The 18,150-nt window shown below is 38.5% G+C and overlaps 1 protein-coding gene across 1 annotated transcript; it reads right to left on the reverse strand.

Annotated features, from left to right (window-relative positions):
• Positions 1-4,319: 4,319 nt before the first annotated feature.
• LOC120780841 (scaffold attachment factor B1-like) lies at positions 4,320-6,122 on the reverse strand. Its single transcript, XM_040113082.1, has 2 exons — positions 5,901-6,122; positions 4,320-5,579 (listed from the first exon to the last, which is right to left on the reverse strand). The coding sequence occupies exons 1-2, from the start codon at positions 6,120-6,122 to the stop codon at positions 4,320-4,322; spliced, it is 1,482 nt and encodes a 493-aa protein (XP_039969016.1).
• Between the last annotated feature and the right edge of the window lie 12,028 nt (positions 6,123-18,150).

Here is an 18,150-nt window from a genome sequence, read left to right on the forward strand (position 1 = left end):
TGCGCATGTGACAGACAGTTTGTACAAAGTCTTTTAGTTTTCACGAAATTGTTGCGGTCGATAATATTCAATTTTTTAAATCTCTCGCAAGATTTGAGCTTATGCCCTCCTGTACATAGTTCGCATGATCTATATTTATTCTGTTCAGATGAGAACGATTGCGTTTTTGAAGAAGCTTCTATTCAAATTGTTGTTGCTATTGGCTTGGGCTTGTGGAAGCTTCTATTGAAGTCTTACTGAATACCTTTTGGTTTACTTGTATTTATTTTTTTGTCTACCCTTTCTGCGATTTCGTACTGGGTAGTGAGAAAATCTTTCATTTGTTGCCACGTTGGGCATTTTTTACGAGATGAGAGCGATTGCTCCCACAATAATAAAGACTTCTCTGGTAATGCTGCTGTGCATATATTTACCAGTATAGGATCCCAATTGTCTGTGGGAATGTTTTGTGTCGATAAAATCGACAGACAATTGGAAACCGTGGATTGAAGTTTGATAAATTCTTCACTGGTTTCCTTTTGAATTTTTGGCAAGTTCATTAAGATGCTTATCGACCAATATTCGTTCATGGTCGTATCTTGATTTTAAAGCTTCCTAAGCCATATTAAAATTGTCGTCATTTAATGCGAACCGTTTTACTATGACGCCAGCTTGACCCTTCATTTTGTATCGGAGGTGATACAATTTTTGTGCATTAGATAATTTTGGGTGGTTTATGTAAACGGCTGTGAACATGTCCCGGAAGGACGGCCATTGTTCATAACCCCCATGAAAAATTTCTGTGTCACATGCGGGCACCTTGAGGTGGATGCCTGAACTTGCCTCTTGACTTTGTACTTGTGGCATCTCTACTCGCGGAAGTGGAGCAGGTGCAATTGCTTTAATTAGTTTCAATTGATCAGTGATCATTGCTTTCGTTTCTTCAAATTGGTCTAAGCAATTTTCATATTTGGCGTAACCGAGGATTTGAAATTTTCTGGTAGATCTGAGTCATCAGATTCTACTATTGCGTCATATGAAGCTTGGAGACGTATCCAAAAATTGTCCAGATTTCCTTTTTTGATTTCTAATGCCGATTTAGAATTATCTTGAATCGGCGAAGATGAAAATCGAGTACAGTATTTTATAAAACTGTCACTCTCAGCAATAAATTTACTGTATATAATGTCTTTCCCCCTTTTTTGATTTGTAACACCTTGCTTTGAGCGTGTAGCTTCTGCAGGTGTACATGGACTTTTTTCGTCCGAAATCATTTTTGGAACTTTCAGTAGTCGTGAAGATTTAGATTCTTTGGAATCTGCGTTCATTTAGAACAAATAAATAAACGAAATAATTTCTTTCAGTGTAAACTGATTGACTTTAAATGGAATTGCTGATTACAAAGCGAAGTCTATTGTAAATAATGAAATTGTAAAATGTTTTGTTTTATTTTATTTTGTTTATCGGATTAAATTAAATAACGCGTTTCGTTTTAATTAATCTCGAAAAAAGTATAAAAGTATTACCGAATTTATTTATTATTATTTAATTGTTAAAAATGCAATCTTTATTTTATTAATTTGTTTAGTGTTTGTATGTCTTATAGGGTATACCTATAGACGAATCCTTTTGTATGTATGTACTTGCAACTGAGTGCTCGTATAAGAGATCAGTGTTTTTGTACATACATATATACGCAATCCTGCTTGTTTTGCTTATAAAGCACAAGGGGTATTGCCGAAAAGGTGCCAATTTGGACTTTGAATATGTAGACTAACTTCTTCGTTATTTTTAATTATTTGTTTATTTATATAAATATATATTTTGATGCTTTATACTTTTTTCTACCGTACCGTTTGATAAGTATATAATATTTTTAGGTACCCTCGTAGGGTATAATTTACGTTACGTATATACGTATGTGGAAGTGTATATGCAAACGTGCATATATTGTTTCTTAGTGGAGCGAGCGCGCATAAGCGGAATTGAGAAACAAAGTAAACGTATGTGCACTTCGGCTTGTAAATGTGCACTCTCTGTATATCCCGTAAATATGTATATATATTTATGCGAGTACAGTCTATTGGCATGTACTCAAATGTTCTCAAAAGGTTGAGTTTATAATAAATATATATGTAATTGTACGTATGTTCAAATTGGTGCGTGTGTATATGTAAATCTATAATTTTTTTTACCTATTCGGTTTTCTTTACCTTTTTCCTTTATTTCTATATATGTACATATATCTATGTATATATGCATCTATATAATTGCTTTTTGTTTTTTGCCTTTCTTTTTGCTTACTTATTTGAGGCAATCCTGCGTATTGCTTGATCAAGCATAAGGGGTATCACCGGACATATGTGCAAGTAAAAACTTGATTTTTTTTTTTATGTTTGTGGATATTTTGTATTTTGATACACGAAGGTAAGCATAAATGGCCAATGAACAATCTTTATATATTTAGATATATATACACAGTACATAAATACATATATGTGTATACAAGTACATGGATATAAATATATATATATATATATTGTCTGTGATGCCAAACAGTTTTATTTGCGGTATTTCTGTTTTAACCGAAAGTTACTTTGACCGCTTGGTAACCGGTGTCTTTGTTTTTTTTTTTTTTTTGTTTTTGTTTTCCGGAGCAATAAAATAAAATAAGAATAACTTGATGAGTTATTCTATGCAAAGTTTTCTATTGTTTTTTGGTTTTTTGAAAATTTAATAACCGAAATGAGAATAACTGGATGAGTTATTCTATGCAAATAAAATACATTCACTTTATGTTAGGCCAAGTGTGTTGTCCCTATGAGCTATCCAAGTCCTGTCCTGGAACGCTGCGGTGGCTTTCTAATGGTTGTTAGTTTTTTGTTGTTTTTACTTCGCGCCCGTTTTATATTGATATGTATTAGTTACATACATATATAGTGTTTTCTTCGCGCCCGCTTTTTTTTTGTAACTAACTGCTTATTTATTTTTTTTTTCACCGCACTGTTATGTATACATGAATGTATATTCTTTTTTTTGATATTACTTAATTGTGTAATCTATTTTACGTTTGGGGCACTGTATTTTTTTTTTATTTTACCTACATACATACATATGTATTTTTTCTGCAATGTCACTGCATAAATTTGCACTTGTGCACTTTTTTTTTCGTCACTATGTTTGTGTGTATATATGTAGTTTCACTGCTTCACTTTTCACTTGCATTTGCACTTTCGCACTTTTAAAAATTTTGTTTGTCACCAATTTATGTTTCTCTTTGTATAGTAATTTAATATTTTTAGCTTTTTTTTTCAAAATTGCTTATTATTTTTTTTTTTTTCTTTTCACAATCGGGCCATTCAGGATGGCTCGAAGGACCATATATAATTTACCACTAACGTTTTCCCTTACTCCGGAAAGAAGGTTTCAGAACACAATTTTTCAATTAAAGGAGATTACAATTTTATTGATAGAGGTTATAATAAAACTCTCCCTGGTCGGATATCAGTGGAGGCTGGACAGTGTATGTATGTTTGGAAAAAAATGAACTGAATGTACTCCCTGGTCGGATACCAGTGGAGGTTGTAGATTTATGAAATATAAATTACTGCTGCGCGCCGAAGATCACCAGATGTAACAGGATGATTGAGCTGCCGACCACAAGACGGAGAAAATACCAAAAAAAGGAAGGTTGAGCTGCTTGCCGAAAACGAAAGAGGTAGAACGTCCACCGATGTTTTTTAATCGAAATTCGTGATCGAAGTGGCGGTTCGCTTCCAGGACCAAGCTTTTTGCTCGTTGGGCGGTGGTGGATTAGCAGCTGCGTGTATTGGTGTGTGTTTGAATTATAAAATCAAACTGTTTGATTTGTAAGATCAAACTTTTGAACTCAAAAAAGATATAATATATGTTATGTGTGTATGTTCATATGTACTATATGTAGCATATTGTTTATGCTACATGGTATGGTATTGTTTTCAAGTGCACATGTTGTGTGACCTTGGATTTGTTTTAATGTGAGTACATTTGCAGACAGTTGCTACAATGTATTCTAAGAACCCATGGGTTATCATATGTAAACATCTTATCCTTTGTAATGTTTGTGTTATTGTCTGTTGAATGCTATTGTTTTGCATGACAATGCATTTTTAGTATGTGTTTATGTTTATGTGCATGTATGTTTAATATATTTGAACATAGATATCTAATAATAGTGGACTGTATCAATAGTAAGATTTAATAAATATATAAACGTTTTTAAATATAATGTTGTTGTCCGTCCTTTAGCAGCAACGAACATGTTCAATTTTGAACATTCTCCCGGGCGGCAAAAGTAACTTTCAGTTTGTGATCGTGTCATGTTCGCCAACTAAGTGACGTTCACGATGACTATGCTCCTTTCTATGTTGAATTAATTTGCTCATCACTATTTCTGCAACTTCGTTACAACAGTATCCTGCTGACTTTTCTTTATCGCGTTGCTTATCCTTCTCCACTTCAGGTTTCTTTGATGCATCGTCTTTTGTATCAATAGTTTTACATTTGTCGTCTCTCGTCTTAGAAGTTGTGTATCGTACCTTCTTGTCTTCATATTTTTTTGTTGTATCCACACGTCTTTTGGCGACACTTCGACTGGCATCCGATGATGATGACATTGTTACGTAGCTATAACAACGTGTACCCGGAGTTCGGGTGTTGGTGGCCACCTTGGCTCCGATAACTTTTCCATATTTAGAAAATATACCTTTCAGATCACTAGCTCTCGTTAATGAAGATAACCCGGATACCCAAAGATTACGTGAAGATGTTGTCAGCTTTCCAGTGGACGACGATTTACCTTTGATGTGTCGCTTCTTTTTTTGTACCTTGGTATTCTCCTCTTCACTGCATTTCTCTTTCGGTAATTGTTCTATGTGTTTGATTGGTAGACATGCCATCGGTTTCTTCTTCTTGGCCTTTGGATTTAGTACTGCATTTTCCACTGTCATACTTCTATAGTCAGCGTCTTTAATTGCCATTTCTACATTTTGCCTTTCATCAGGCGATTCCAGATCCATTGTTGCATCTGTAACAAAACAACCATCTACCCTACTTCCTCCGAAGTGAGGACTCTCCCGGGGAATAAAGTACCTCTTAAAGTCTTCTCTTCCCGTTATAATCGCTTGTTTAAAATCATTATCCAAACCCTCAATTGCTTCTTTATTGATTGTACCCTCGTTCATTGAGGAGGTGCCCGCTTTAACCTCCTCTTTAGCTCTCTTCGTTTCTTCCAGGATCCATGGTCCTTGATTAGCTGTCGACCTGTTGCCAGCCACCACCAAGTCATGCTCCTCCGTTGTGTCAACAATTTCAACATCTCTTTCTTCTTTCGATATGTTATCAACGCAATAGTTCTCGAAGCGGATATCTTCTACGCGCATCTTGCCAAAGGTAATGTCTTCTACGCGTAGCCTCTCATATGCAATTTCTTCGCGCAGTTTGCGAATGTCATCAACGCATTGCTTTTCGAAACGTATGTCTTCCGATATGTCATCGAGGAAATGAGTTTGAAAACGTATATCTTCTACGCGTAGCTCATATTTACTATTTTTCCAAATTATCTTTTTGTGTCTTTAATTTTTCAAAATGTAAGTGACACAAAAAGAAAGATCTTCTATTTCAACAATAATATCAGGATTGTAGTAATAGGGTTGCAATTCGTGGAGATTTCGTTCCATATTGCTCCATAAATTCTTGAGACGTTTTTCGAAATGTTCGATGTCATGTACGACTCTAGAATTTATATTTATTTTTGCCTCTGCAATTGTAGATCGAATTCTTTCCGATCTTTTTTCAATTATACGCTCTATGAGGTCTATCATTTTATCCTCCTGGACTCGATTTGTATAATCTTCGGTGTCAGTTTCGTCTCCAGTATTTACTTTTATCTTTTCCTCTGCGTTCATTGAGGAGGTGCCCGCTTTAACCTCTTCTTTAGCTCTCTTCGTTTCTTCCAGGGTCCATGGTCCTTTATTAGCTGTCGACCTGTTGCCAGCCACCACCAAGTCATGCTCCTCCGTTGTGTCAACAATTTCAACATCTCTTTCTTCTTTCGATATGTTATCAACGCAATAGTTCTCGAAGCGGATATCTTCTACGCGCATCTTGCCAAAGGTAATGTTTTCTACGCGTAGCCTCTCATATGCAATTTCTTCGCGCAGTTTGCGAATGTCATCAACGCATTGCTTTTCGAAACGTATGTCTTCCGATATGTCATCAAGGAAATGAGTTTGAAAACGTATATCTTCTACGCGTAGCTCATATTTACTATTTTCTAAATTATCTTTTTGTTTCTTTAATTTTTTCAAAATGTAAGTGACACAAAAAGAAAGATCTTCTATTTCAACAATAATATCAGGATTGTAGTAATAGGGTTGCAATTCGTGGAAATTTCGTTCCATATTGCTCCATAAATTCTTGAGACGTTTTTCGAAATGTTCGATGTCATGTACGACTCTAGAATTTATATTTATTTTTGCCTTCTGCAATTGTAGATCGAATTCTTTCCGATCTTTTCAATTATACGCTCTATGAGGTCTATCATTTTATCCTCCTGGGACTCGATTTTGCATATCTTCGGCTCTCCTTTGTAACATGTCCGCAGTGTTCGACATTTCAACTATTTTTTTAATGAACTGTTTTTATTCTTTAAAAAAATCGTTGGAGGTAATTGTTTTGGTCGCTCTACGTTGACCTTGCTGTGCCTCGATTCACAGCCGCAGAATATTTTTTTAAATAACAGTTTATACACAGCGTTTAGTTTCGTACTAAAACGGTTTATGTGATTTTACAAATACGCGGGAATATGGACCCGTCTTACAATTTCTTTATTTATTTGCCTGTGTAAATAACAGGGCTTTTATATTGCCTATACATACATATATAATAGGACTTTTACATATAATATATTGCCTGTATTTTATTTATACAGGTCTTACAATTTTGGCTCGAGCAACAATCCGGCTCGAAGGACCAAATGTTTGAATTATAAAATCGAACTGTTTGATTTGTAAGATCAAACTTTTGAACTCAAAAAAGATTATTTATTCCTTACCTCTGGTGGGGGGAAATAAAATGACCTTCATTGAGTGAGAAATCTTTCATTCTGATTTTATTTAGAATTTTCACTTATTTATATACCATTTTAAGAACTATCTTAACTATCTTAATATATCTGTATGTGTGTATGTTCATATGTACTATATGTAGCATATTGTTTATGCTACATGGTATGGTACTGTTTTCAAGTGCACATGTTGTGTGACCTTGGATTTGTTTTAATGTGAGTACATTTACAGACAGTTGCTACAATGTATTCTAAGAACCCATGGGTTATCATATGTAAACATCTTATCCTTTGTAATGTTTGTGTTATTGTCTGTTGAATGCTATCGTTTTGCATGACAATGCATTTTTAGTATGTGTTTATGTTTATGTGCATGTATGTTCAATATATTTGAACATAGATATCTAATAATAGTGCACTGTATCAATAGTAAGATTTAATAATATATAAACGTTTTTAAATATAATGTTGTTGTCCGTCCTTTGGCAGCAACGAACATGTTCAATTTTGAACAGTGTGTGTGTGGTGTTTTCTGCTGCTTCCAATGGATGTGTGGTGTGTGGGGAAACTGCTGTCTTCAGGTATGGTATATGTGCCAGTGTTGTTTGTGAGTGGTGTGTTGTGTGGTGTAGTGGCGCTTGGGGGCGGGAAGCTTAACTCATTTAGCCAATGACCTAGCCATTTTTTTAATTCGCTGAACTATGTCGATGTCGTCGTATATCTCGTACAGCTCATCGTTCCATCGAATGCGATATTCGCCGTGGCCAATGCGCAAAGGACCATAAATCTTTCGCAGAATTTCTCTCTCAAAAACTCGTAACGTCGACTCATCGGTTGTTGTCATCGCCCAAGCCTCTGCACCATACAGCAGGACGGGAATTATGAGCGACTTATAGAGTTACCTTTTGTTCGTCGAGAGAGGACTTTACTTTTCAATTGCTTACTCAGTCCGAAGTGGCACCTGTTGGCAAGAGCAATCCTTCGTTGGATTTCCAGGCTGACATTGTTGGTGGTGTTAATGCTGGTTCCTAAATAGACGAAATTATCTACAACTTCAAAGTTATGACTGTCAACAGTGACGTGAGAGCCAAGACGCGAGTGCGACGACTGTTTGTTTGATGACAGGAGATATTTCGTTTTGCCCTCGTTCACTGCCAGACCCATTTTCTGTGCTTCCTTGTCCAGCCTGGAGAAAGCAGAACTAACGCCGCGGGTGTTGAGGCCGATGATATCAATATCATCGGCATACGCCAGCAGCTGTACACTCTTATAGAAGATGGTATCTTTTCTATTTAGTTCTGCAGCTCGAATTATTTTCTCCAGAAGCAGGTTGAAGAAGTCGCACGATAGGGAGTCGCCTTGTCTGAAACCTCGTTTGGTATCGAACGGCTCGGAGAGGTCCTTCCCGATCCTGACGGAGCTTTTGGTATTACTCAACGTCAGTTTACGCAACCGTATTAGTTTTGCGGGGATACCAAATTCAGACATCGCGCCATAAAGGCAGCTCCTTTTCGTGCTGTCGAAAGCAGCTTTGAAATCGACGAAGAGGTGGTGTGTGTCGATTCTTCTTTCACGGGTCTTTTCCAAGATTTGGCGCATGGTGAATATCTGGTCGGTTGTTGATTATCCAGGTCTGAAGCCACACTGATAAGTTCCAATCAGTTTGTTGACGGTGGGCTTTAGTCTTTCACACAATATGCTCGATAGAACCTTATATGCGATGTTGAGGAGGCTAATCCCACGGTAGTTGGCGCAGATTGTGGGGTCTCCTTTTTTATGGATTGGGCATAGCACACTTAAATTCCAATCGTTGGGCATGCTATCGTCCGACCATATTTTACAAAGAAGCTGATGCATGCTCCCTATCAGTTCTTCGCAGTCGTATTTGAATAGCTCGGCCGGCAATCCGTCGGCCCCTGCCGCTTTGTTGTTCTTCAGGCGGGCAATTGCTATTCGAACTTCTTCATGGTCGGGCAATGGAACGTCTGCTCCATCGTCATCGATTGGGGAATCGGGTTCGCCTTCTCCTGGTGTTGTGCGTTTACTGCCATTCAGCAGGCTGGAGAAGTGTTCCCTCCATAATTTAAGTATGCTCTGGGCATCGGTCACTAGATCACCTTTGGGGGTTCTACAAGAGTATGCTCCGGTCTTGAAACCTTCTGTAAGCCGCCGCATTTTTTCGTAGAATTTTCGAGCATTACCCCTGTCGGCCAGCTCATCAAGCTCTTCGTACTCACGCATTTCAGCCTCTTTCTTTTTCTGTCTACAAATGCGTCTTGCTTCCCTTTTCAACTCTCGGTATCTATCTCATCCCGGATTGTGGTCGATCGTAATGTTGCGAGGTAGGCAGCCTGTTTTCTCTCCGCTGCGACACGGCACTCTTCGTCGTACCAGCTGTTCTTTTGCACTTTCCGAAAACCAATGGCTTCGGTTGCAGCTGTACGTATGGAATTTGAAATGCCGTCCCACAGTTCCCTTGTACCGAGTTGTTGACTAGTGCTCTCAGAGAGCAGGAGTGCAAGCCGAGTAGAAAATCGTTCGGCTGTCTGTTGTGATTGCAGCTTCTCGACGTCGAAGCTTCCTTGTATTTGTTGGCGTGCGTTTTTTGCTGCACAGAGGCGGGTGCGAATCTTGGCTGCAACAAGATAGTGGTCCGAGTCGGACCTCGGAGGTCACGCACATCTAAAACACTGGAGACGTGTCTTCCGTATATCACAACATGATCGATCTGGTTGGTAGTTTTTCGATCCGGAGACTGCCAGGTAGCTTGATGTATCTTCTTGTGCTGGAATCTAGTACTACAGATAACCATATTTCGAGCCCCGGCGAAGTCAATCAGCCTCAACCCATTTGGGGAAGTTTCGTCGTGGAGGCTGAATTTACCGACCGTAGTGCCAAATATACCTTCTTTGCCCACCTTGGCGTTAAAGTCGCCAAGCACGATTTTGACATCGTGGCGGTGGCAGCTCTCATAAGCGCGCTCCAAGCGCTCATAGAAGGCATCTTTGGTCACCTCGTCCTTCTCTTCCGTCGGGGCGTGGGCGCAAATCAGCGATATGTTGAAGAACCTCGCTTTGATGCGGATTGTGGCTAGACGTTCATTCACCGGATTGAATGATAGTACTCGGCGACGGAGTGTCTCTCCCACCACGAATCCAACACCAAACTTGCGCTCCTTTATATGGCCACTGTAGTAAATGTCACAAGGACCTATTCGTCTCTGTCCTTGTTCCGTCCATCGTCCATTTCTTTGACGGCGGTGATGTCTGCCTTTATTTTCGCGAGGACATCAACCAGCTGGGCAGCGGCACCTTCCCGATTAAGGGTCCGGACATTCCAGGTGCATGCCCTCAAATCGGTGTCCTTATTTCGTTTGCCATGGTCATCATCAAAAGGGGGGTCTCTCATCCGAGGCTTGTTGCTTCCTTTCATTGGGGGTGTTTTTTTTACGTGGCGGGTCCCAAACCCAGCGCACAGCCCTATGTAGGGGATGTTTCGCCTTCTCACATTAGCTTGCCTTCGAACGGATGTTCTTAGGCTACCCAGATGATACTTGGTCAAAGACCGGAAGTAGTGAGCTGCTTGAGCCATGTGTGAAAGAATCGTTTCTGGCCACTCTCAAGTGAATGGCGGTCAGAGAACTTTCCTCACTTGCGTGAACTTCTACACATGACTCCAACCTCCTTTATTTTATTAGATCACTAGCATTAAAATCTTCATTATTAAAATATAATCTACGATTACGTCTGAAGTGGTTGTCAAATGCGTCCCGAATAATGTATGAACGGTCATTAACCAGTCCAATAATTCTTCCGTAATGCCATTCCCTTCCACTTTTTTTTAAATTACCAGATCTCCCACCTTCAATAATGGCAGTGACTTTACATTTCGATCATAGTAATATTTTTGCTTTTCTTTCTTTTTATTAATTTTTTCTTGAATAGCCTCCTCTTTGACATTGTTGCTGACAAGCAATTGTTCCGACACTGGCAGTTTCGTTTTAATTAGCCTACCAAAGAATAATTCCGATGGTTCTGTATTGAAATTGTTTTACTTCAATTGCCTCATAGCAACGTTTTAAAATATTTTTGGCAATTGCCACTCCCTTCTCAGTCAAGCCTTTGCATTGTGGATATCTTGGACTTGAGTATTTAAATTTGACATTAAAATCCCGTGAAAATTTTACAAATTCCGACAAGTTGAACGGAACATTGTCACTTTTAATGATCGATGGATATCCGATCGTGTTAAATATGGTACAAAATACTTCAATTAAATATCCAGAAGTTTAGAAGAATATGATACGGATATTTGGAATTTATTTCCTGAACCATGGTTCTTTTTGATTGTTGCGTTTGAATTTCTCACATGTGTTGCATGATGCAATCATTTCTTTAATTTGTGTGCTCATTCCTGGCCAAAAGTATAACATTCTTGCTCTCTCAAGTGTTTTTTCAATCCCGAGATATGGTTCATGCAACCATTTGACTATTTTTCCCCGCAACCCAGTTGGAATCACCAATTTATGGTTCTTAAACAATAAACCATTTTCAAAGTGTAGTTCTGATTTCACCTTATGAAACTTTCGGCAAAAATCATTCAAGATTCGATATTCTGGCCATCCGTTTGTTACGTATTTACTCGCATGTTTGAGGTTTTCATCCGAATTTAATGACCGCTTTAAGCATTCAAGATTGTCTTTTGACACGCAAGCCGATTTTGTAATCCGGTGAATAACTGCACTCATTTCATCTCTAATCTCATCATCCTCCTACCCTTCTGAGATCACGTCCAACTGTGCACGAGAAAGACAATCAGCTAACAACATACTTTTTCCGGGTTTATAAATGATTTTCATTTTCGGATACCTTAATAATACCATGAACATTCTTTGCAGTCGTGGTGTGACACCATCGATATCACGCAAGTCTAATGTTTCAAGTGGTTTGTTGATCATCACACTTTCAACTATGAACTCGCACCCATAAATAAAATTTTTAAAACGTGTGCATGCAAAAACCACGGCCAAAAGTTCATTTTCAATTTGTGCCCACCTCTGTTCACTTTTGCTTAGGGTCCTAGATGCAAAAGCAATTGGGTGACTGTCTTGCAATAGGGACGATCCAAGTCCATCTTTTGACGCATCTGTCTGAATGACAATCGGTTTCTCTGAATCAAAAGTTTTTAAAACTGGGTCTGATGTCATAATCAATAATAACTTATCGAGCTCAGCGTTGTGTTTTTTAGTCCACTCAAACACAACATCTTTTCCAGTTAATTTTCTCAATTCTTCCGTGAGTTTTGATAGATTCGGAATAAACTTTGCCAGATACTTGTATAGGCCCAACAAACGCATTACACTATGTTTAGCAGTTGGTTTCTTCATTTTAAGTATAGCTTCAATGTGCTTGTGAACCGGTTGAATCTTACCACTCGATAAAATGTGGCCCATAAATTTTACTTCTGATTTACGATTTATGTGTACGTGCACGCTCAAGAACAATTGCCAAGATTTTATCATGTTCCCCCTCATCTGACCCCATGATTCCAATATCGTCAAAATAAATAAAGACTGCAGGAATATCATCAAATATTTGAATCATGCGTCCTTGGAAAATTTCCGGAGAAATGTTCAACCCAAAAGGAAGTCTTTTGAATTTGTATCGACCAAAAGGTGTCATAAATGTTGTTAACTCGGAACTCCTTTCATCCAACTCTAATTGCCAAAACCCGTTTGAGCAATCCAAAACAGTGAATATTTTTTTTATTTGCTAATTCCGAAGTGAGGTTGTCAATAGTTGGAATCAAAAAATGTTCGTGCCTAAGGCACTTATTAAGTGGTTTTGGATCTAAACAAATCCGCAAATCGCCGTTTGATTGTTCTACCACTTGCAAATTATTGACCCAGTCAGTTGGGTGAGATACCGGTGAAATGATTCCTTTATCAACCATCTCATCAAGCTTTGGTTCAAGTTTTTTAACGATTGTATCCGGAAACGCTTTCTACAAGGTCTGTCGCAAAAGAAACAGAACTTTTTAAATATAACTGTTTCTGGTGGCGCCACCTATTGGTGGGTATATGAAATAAAAAGTTTGATCTCTTGTTGACATTTCGTAAAAATTTTAAGACAATTGGATAACTACAATCGATGTTATCGATCAAAAAGTGACAGCAGCTTTTGGTCATCGGTCGTATGTAAAATGCATTTTGAACAAAGAGCAAATATTAAATTTTGTTTTAAACTTGAGAAAACGTTTACTGAAACATTTCAAATGATGAAAAAAGTTTATGGTGATCAGTGCCTATCCCGTAGTAATGTGCATGAGTGGTTTAAGCGATTCCAAGAAGGTCGTGAGGACCTCTGTGACGATCAGAAGTCGGTCGTCTTCAGAAGTCAAAAATAAAGACAATGCTGATTTGTTTTTACGATTCCGAGGGTATTGTACACCGAGAGTTCGTCCCACCTGACCAAACAATTAATGCTGTGTTTTACCTTGGTGCTATGAAGCGTCTTTTGTCATGCATTCGTCGTGCTCGACTACAATACCGTGAGGCAGGGTCCTAGCGCCTGTTGCACGATAATGCGCCGTGTCATCGGTCGACGCTTATCACTGATTTTTTGACAAAAAACTCCATATTAACCAATAATCACTCACCCTCACCTCACATCTGGCACCCTGTGATTTTTACCTATTTGGAAAACTTCATTTGCCCATGAAAGGACATTGGTTTCAGGACATTTCAGCTATCCAAGAGGCGACGACCGATATTCTCAAGAGCATTCCGAAAAATGACTTTAAACACTCATTTGAAATGCTAATTGACCGGGCTAAACGCTGTATCGAAGGACAAGGAAACTACTTTGAATAAAAAAATATAACTTTTGAAAAATATTAGTTTTTGGTTGTTTCTTTAACAGTCCTGTTTCTTTTGCGACAGACCTTGTATAATGGACAACAGGTTTTGAATTTTCCTGTAAATGTATCGTTATGTTTACTCAGAAGCTGGTCCCTTTCATTCGCGAATCGAATCGATTCGATATCCAGTCTTTTAATTAATCCAAGTTCAATGCATGTTTCAAGACCCAGTATCGGTTCGAATATACTATCAACAACAACAAAATCTACTATTCGCTCAAAATGAAATTTTACATCCATATTATTATTGCTATAATCGAATACAGGGTTCATTTTGATTTTAATTTCCTTGACAATATTTAATGGAACGCAGTTGACATCCGCTCCTGTATCAATTTTAAATTTAACTAGTCTACTTCCTATTTGGTATGTCTTAGTCCAATTTTTTTTATTCCGTCCGAATGAATTTATCCTAAAATTTGTATTTTTAATACGAAGTAACTTATTTTTCATATTTCGGTGTCTTTTTGACGTCTTACCTGATAAATCAGCAGAACTAACATTGTCAACCCGTTGTTTTTCCTTTGATTTGGATTCCGATGTACTTGCCTCCGATCTGGCTCCCTTTCTACGACACATCTTGCGAAAATGACCCTTTTTACCGCATTGGCATGTGAAATCCTAGGCTGGCCATTTACCATTTTTGTGATCCGGCTTCCAATCACCACCACAGTTGAAACAAAATCGCCGATTGTGATTGACTGCGTTGACTGAGTCAGTCTCACCATCTACTTAGCTGAAATCGACTGCTTTGACGTTAAAATACCCTTCTTCACTTTCGCTGCTTCAAATGTCTTGCACACATCAATTACACGATCCAATTTCTCATCATCGAGTAATTTTAGCTGAAGTTTCTTGTCAAAAACCCCAGTGATGACACGATCACGAAACATTCGATCTTCGTACGAATTTGCAAGTGCAATTGAATTCACAACGATCGATTTGAGTTCGCAGTTCGGTTAAGAATTCACTGAACGGTTGATGTTCTTTTTGCACCATGTTGTTAAATTTGTACTATTCCATTGTCAAATTCTTTTGCGGCAGACAATGTGCATCGAATTCTTTCATCACTTCACACAATGTGCGTTGTTTTGTTTCATCCACATCATGCGCTGCTACATTGCCTGCTGCTGATACATGTCTTTTTGTCGTGATTGTACCCAACAATGCATTTTGAGACCCATCATTTGGAAACAAAGTGTTGTAAATGGTAGCACCTTTGGTCACAATCAGCCACAGAAAATTGATATTTTCTTTTGTTCGGCTACGCTGTCCTTGTCGTTTGCCATCATGTAGACTTGGAAATCACGTTTCCAGTTCTTCCAATCCGATGATCTATTCGCACAATCTAATTCTCGCAATGGTTTTCGTGTATCCGCCATTATCAATTTTTTTCGATGAAATTGTTGTTTGCTTGACAACGTTAACTGTATATTCCAATGCACGCCGCAATGCAATGGCCCGATGATGAAATTCATAAAGTTTAGAAGTTTCCCAAATTCCGCGATCAAATTATGTTTTTTTTTATTTTAGAATGAAATAGATCTTTTTTTACTTCTGACACCACGTAATATGCCGGGACTTGAATTAAAACAATGTATTTTATAGAAATGAATAATCGACGCTATATTTTTAAGTCTCTATACAGGTGTGCTTAATAAGTTAAGCAGTTAACGCTGAATTGAGTTCATGTGACAGCCAGCAACCATTTCAGGGTTGCCATAATGTGGCGTTTATTGTCACATTACAAGGCTATGAATTAGATAAGTCACAATAGGATACCCAGGAAGTGTTCATGACGCCAAAATCTTCTTGAATAGCCCTCTTGCAAAATATCCTCAATTGAGAATTGTTTTGGCATTTTAAAAGAAAAATTCGGTAGCTTGAAGGAATTGAACTTTAGAATGATGAATGAGCAAAATAAAAAGGAATGCAATAAGTGGATAATGGTATGCTGCATTCTCCATAGTATGCTAATCAATTTCCAATTTGAAAACGAAGAAAGCGTTGAAAGTAACCCACCTCAGTATAGCTTACCACCAGGAAGTAACACAAGATCTAGCCTTCTTGACTTCATACAAAATCATATATTAACTTAAAATACATCATTATTCAAACGTATATTTACTATTCATTGGTTTAATTAATCCATATATAAAAATGTTTTTTTTAATTTAAAAATTGATATAAAAAGTAATTATTAAAAACAAACTTCCGGTAATTTTAAATTCACTTGGATCACTAAGTTATCTTCCACTTATTTGTATTTGTATTTCAATTCCTCCATTGCCAATCATTCTTTCATTTGTATTTCCTGTGAGAACTAAATATCTATACAGAATTTAGTCCACACAACCCATAAAGGCACACCCTATTGTTCCCAACACAACGGGAAAACCACGCCACTTCTAGAAACACAAGAAGATTGAGAAATCAGACATGCAGATGAAATGGCAACAAGAATGCATACGCAGCGGAAAAAACACGCCACGCAAACAATACACGGAGACGGAGAAATCAGACAAGCAAACGAAAAAATAACAAGCATGCGTACGCAGCGGTAAAACCATGCCACTGCCAGCACCGCACGCCATCCCAACGCAACATATTGCGAATGTGTTAGCACGCAGCACAGGCTTGGTGGGGAGTTAGGTGATCGATGATCAGTCAGTCAGCACGGGACTGTTACAGCGTAAACACTTTCAGCATCAGACTACGCAGTGAGTTTATCCTCTAGCTAGTCTTGATACCCTGACTTGTGAACGCCGTCTGTTAAGGGCGATCCTGGTAGTGAGTTTACCCTCTGACCAATTCAACCATTAACATTGCGGTCGCTAACGCAGTCTTCGGTGGTCCGGTATATTTACGCGGCAAAGTGGTTGAACAGGACATCACCAGCGTAGCAGAGGAGCGTCAACGTGTACGCCAGGACACCGTCATTGAAGCATACAGGAGCGCAGGCAGAAGTAGTCGAGCGCAGTCGTCGTTGCAGAAGAGCGTCCACGCACGTCGCAGGATATCGTCATTGCAGCCTACGGGAGCGCCGGCAGAAATAGCCGGGCGTGGTCGTCGTAGCACGGAAGCGTCCACGCACGTCGCAGGATATCGCCATTGCAGCCTACGCGAGCGCCGGCAGAAGTAGCCGAGCGTGATCGTCGTGGTACAGAGCAGCCAGTCGTCTAGCACCCAGGAGCGCAGCAGAGCAGGAAACGGTATTGCCCTAACGGACCACACTGAACCGTTACCCTAAAAGCACTTTCCTCGGGCGACGACATTACAACGCGGAGACAATTTTGTAACTTTAATTAAAATTGTAATAAAAAGTAAAATAAAGTACGATTCGCAGAAGGGCCCCAAATTTATTGTAACGAACCCTGGACTCGGCGAGTATACCCCAGCAAGTTATACTTGTAAGAAGCAGGGGCAGTAAAAAGTTTCGTTACATTCCATTGTTTTTAATATTTCTTGACTTTGCAATTCAGTGAGTTTCATCTCCATTTCTTTGTCTTTTAGTAATAATTCTTGCTTTTCCATTAACTTCATTTCTTTTTCTTTAATCATCAATTCCCTTTCTCTTAATTTCAACTCCTTCTCCTTAAAACTCTTTTCTTGCTCAATTTTATGCTTCTTCAGCTGTATCATTTCAGACTGAAATTGTAGAATATCTGATGCCGCAGTTCCTTTACGAATCGTTTTATTTATACATTCGCCTTCGCATACAGCCGCAGAAAACCCCGACTCGTTGAGGTCTACTTCTGAATAGTTATCATTGCTCTCCAAACTCTCGTTGACTTCTGCTCACTCAACCACTCTACCGCCGAAAATTGCATCCATTTCATAAAAAACGTACACATTTTAAGTAAAGTGGCTGAAATAAAAATATCTAGTTTTTAAGTAACACTAGAAAAATGAATAACATTTAAATTATCAAGTTCTGATGCGATTTAATAGTCATTCCGCTTCATTTTATGGTTTAATTGTATTTACAAAACAAAATCTTACCTTTATAGTTTCGCCTTGCATACTTCCTGCAGCCGTCGAGTCTTCTCATGCTTTTGCTTTGTTATACATATGTTATACGCATATAACGAACCCTCGAGCGTGTCATCTTCTAGTCCACCGCAGTATTGCTCTCGTTTGCAAATCGT

This window comes from Bactrocera tryoni, unplaced genomic scaffold (assembly GCF_016617805.1).
Source record: "Bactrocera tryoni isolate S06 unplaced genomic scaffold, CSIRO_BtryS06_freeze2 scaffold_25, whole genome shotgun sequence".
Taxonomy (NCBI): Eukaryota; Metazoa; Arthropoda; class Insecta; order Diptera; family Tephritidae; genus Bactrocera; species Bactrocera tryoni.

Coding starts and splice junctions, on each gene's coding strand:
- LOC120780841 (XM_040113082.1), bottom strand. CDS start 6,122: ATGCGCGTAGAAGATATCCGCTTCGAGAACTATTGCGTTGATAACATA. Junction 5,580..5,900: donor ACGCAGAGGAAAAGATAAAA/GTAAATACTGGA, acceptor AGACACAAAAAG/ATAATTTGGAAAAATAGTAA.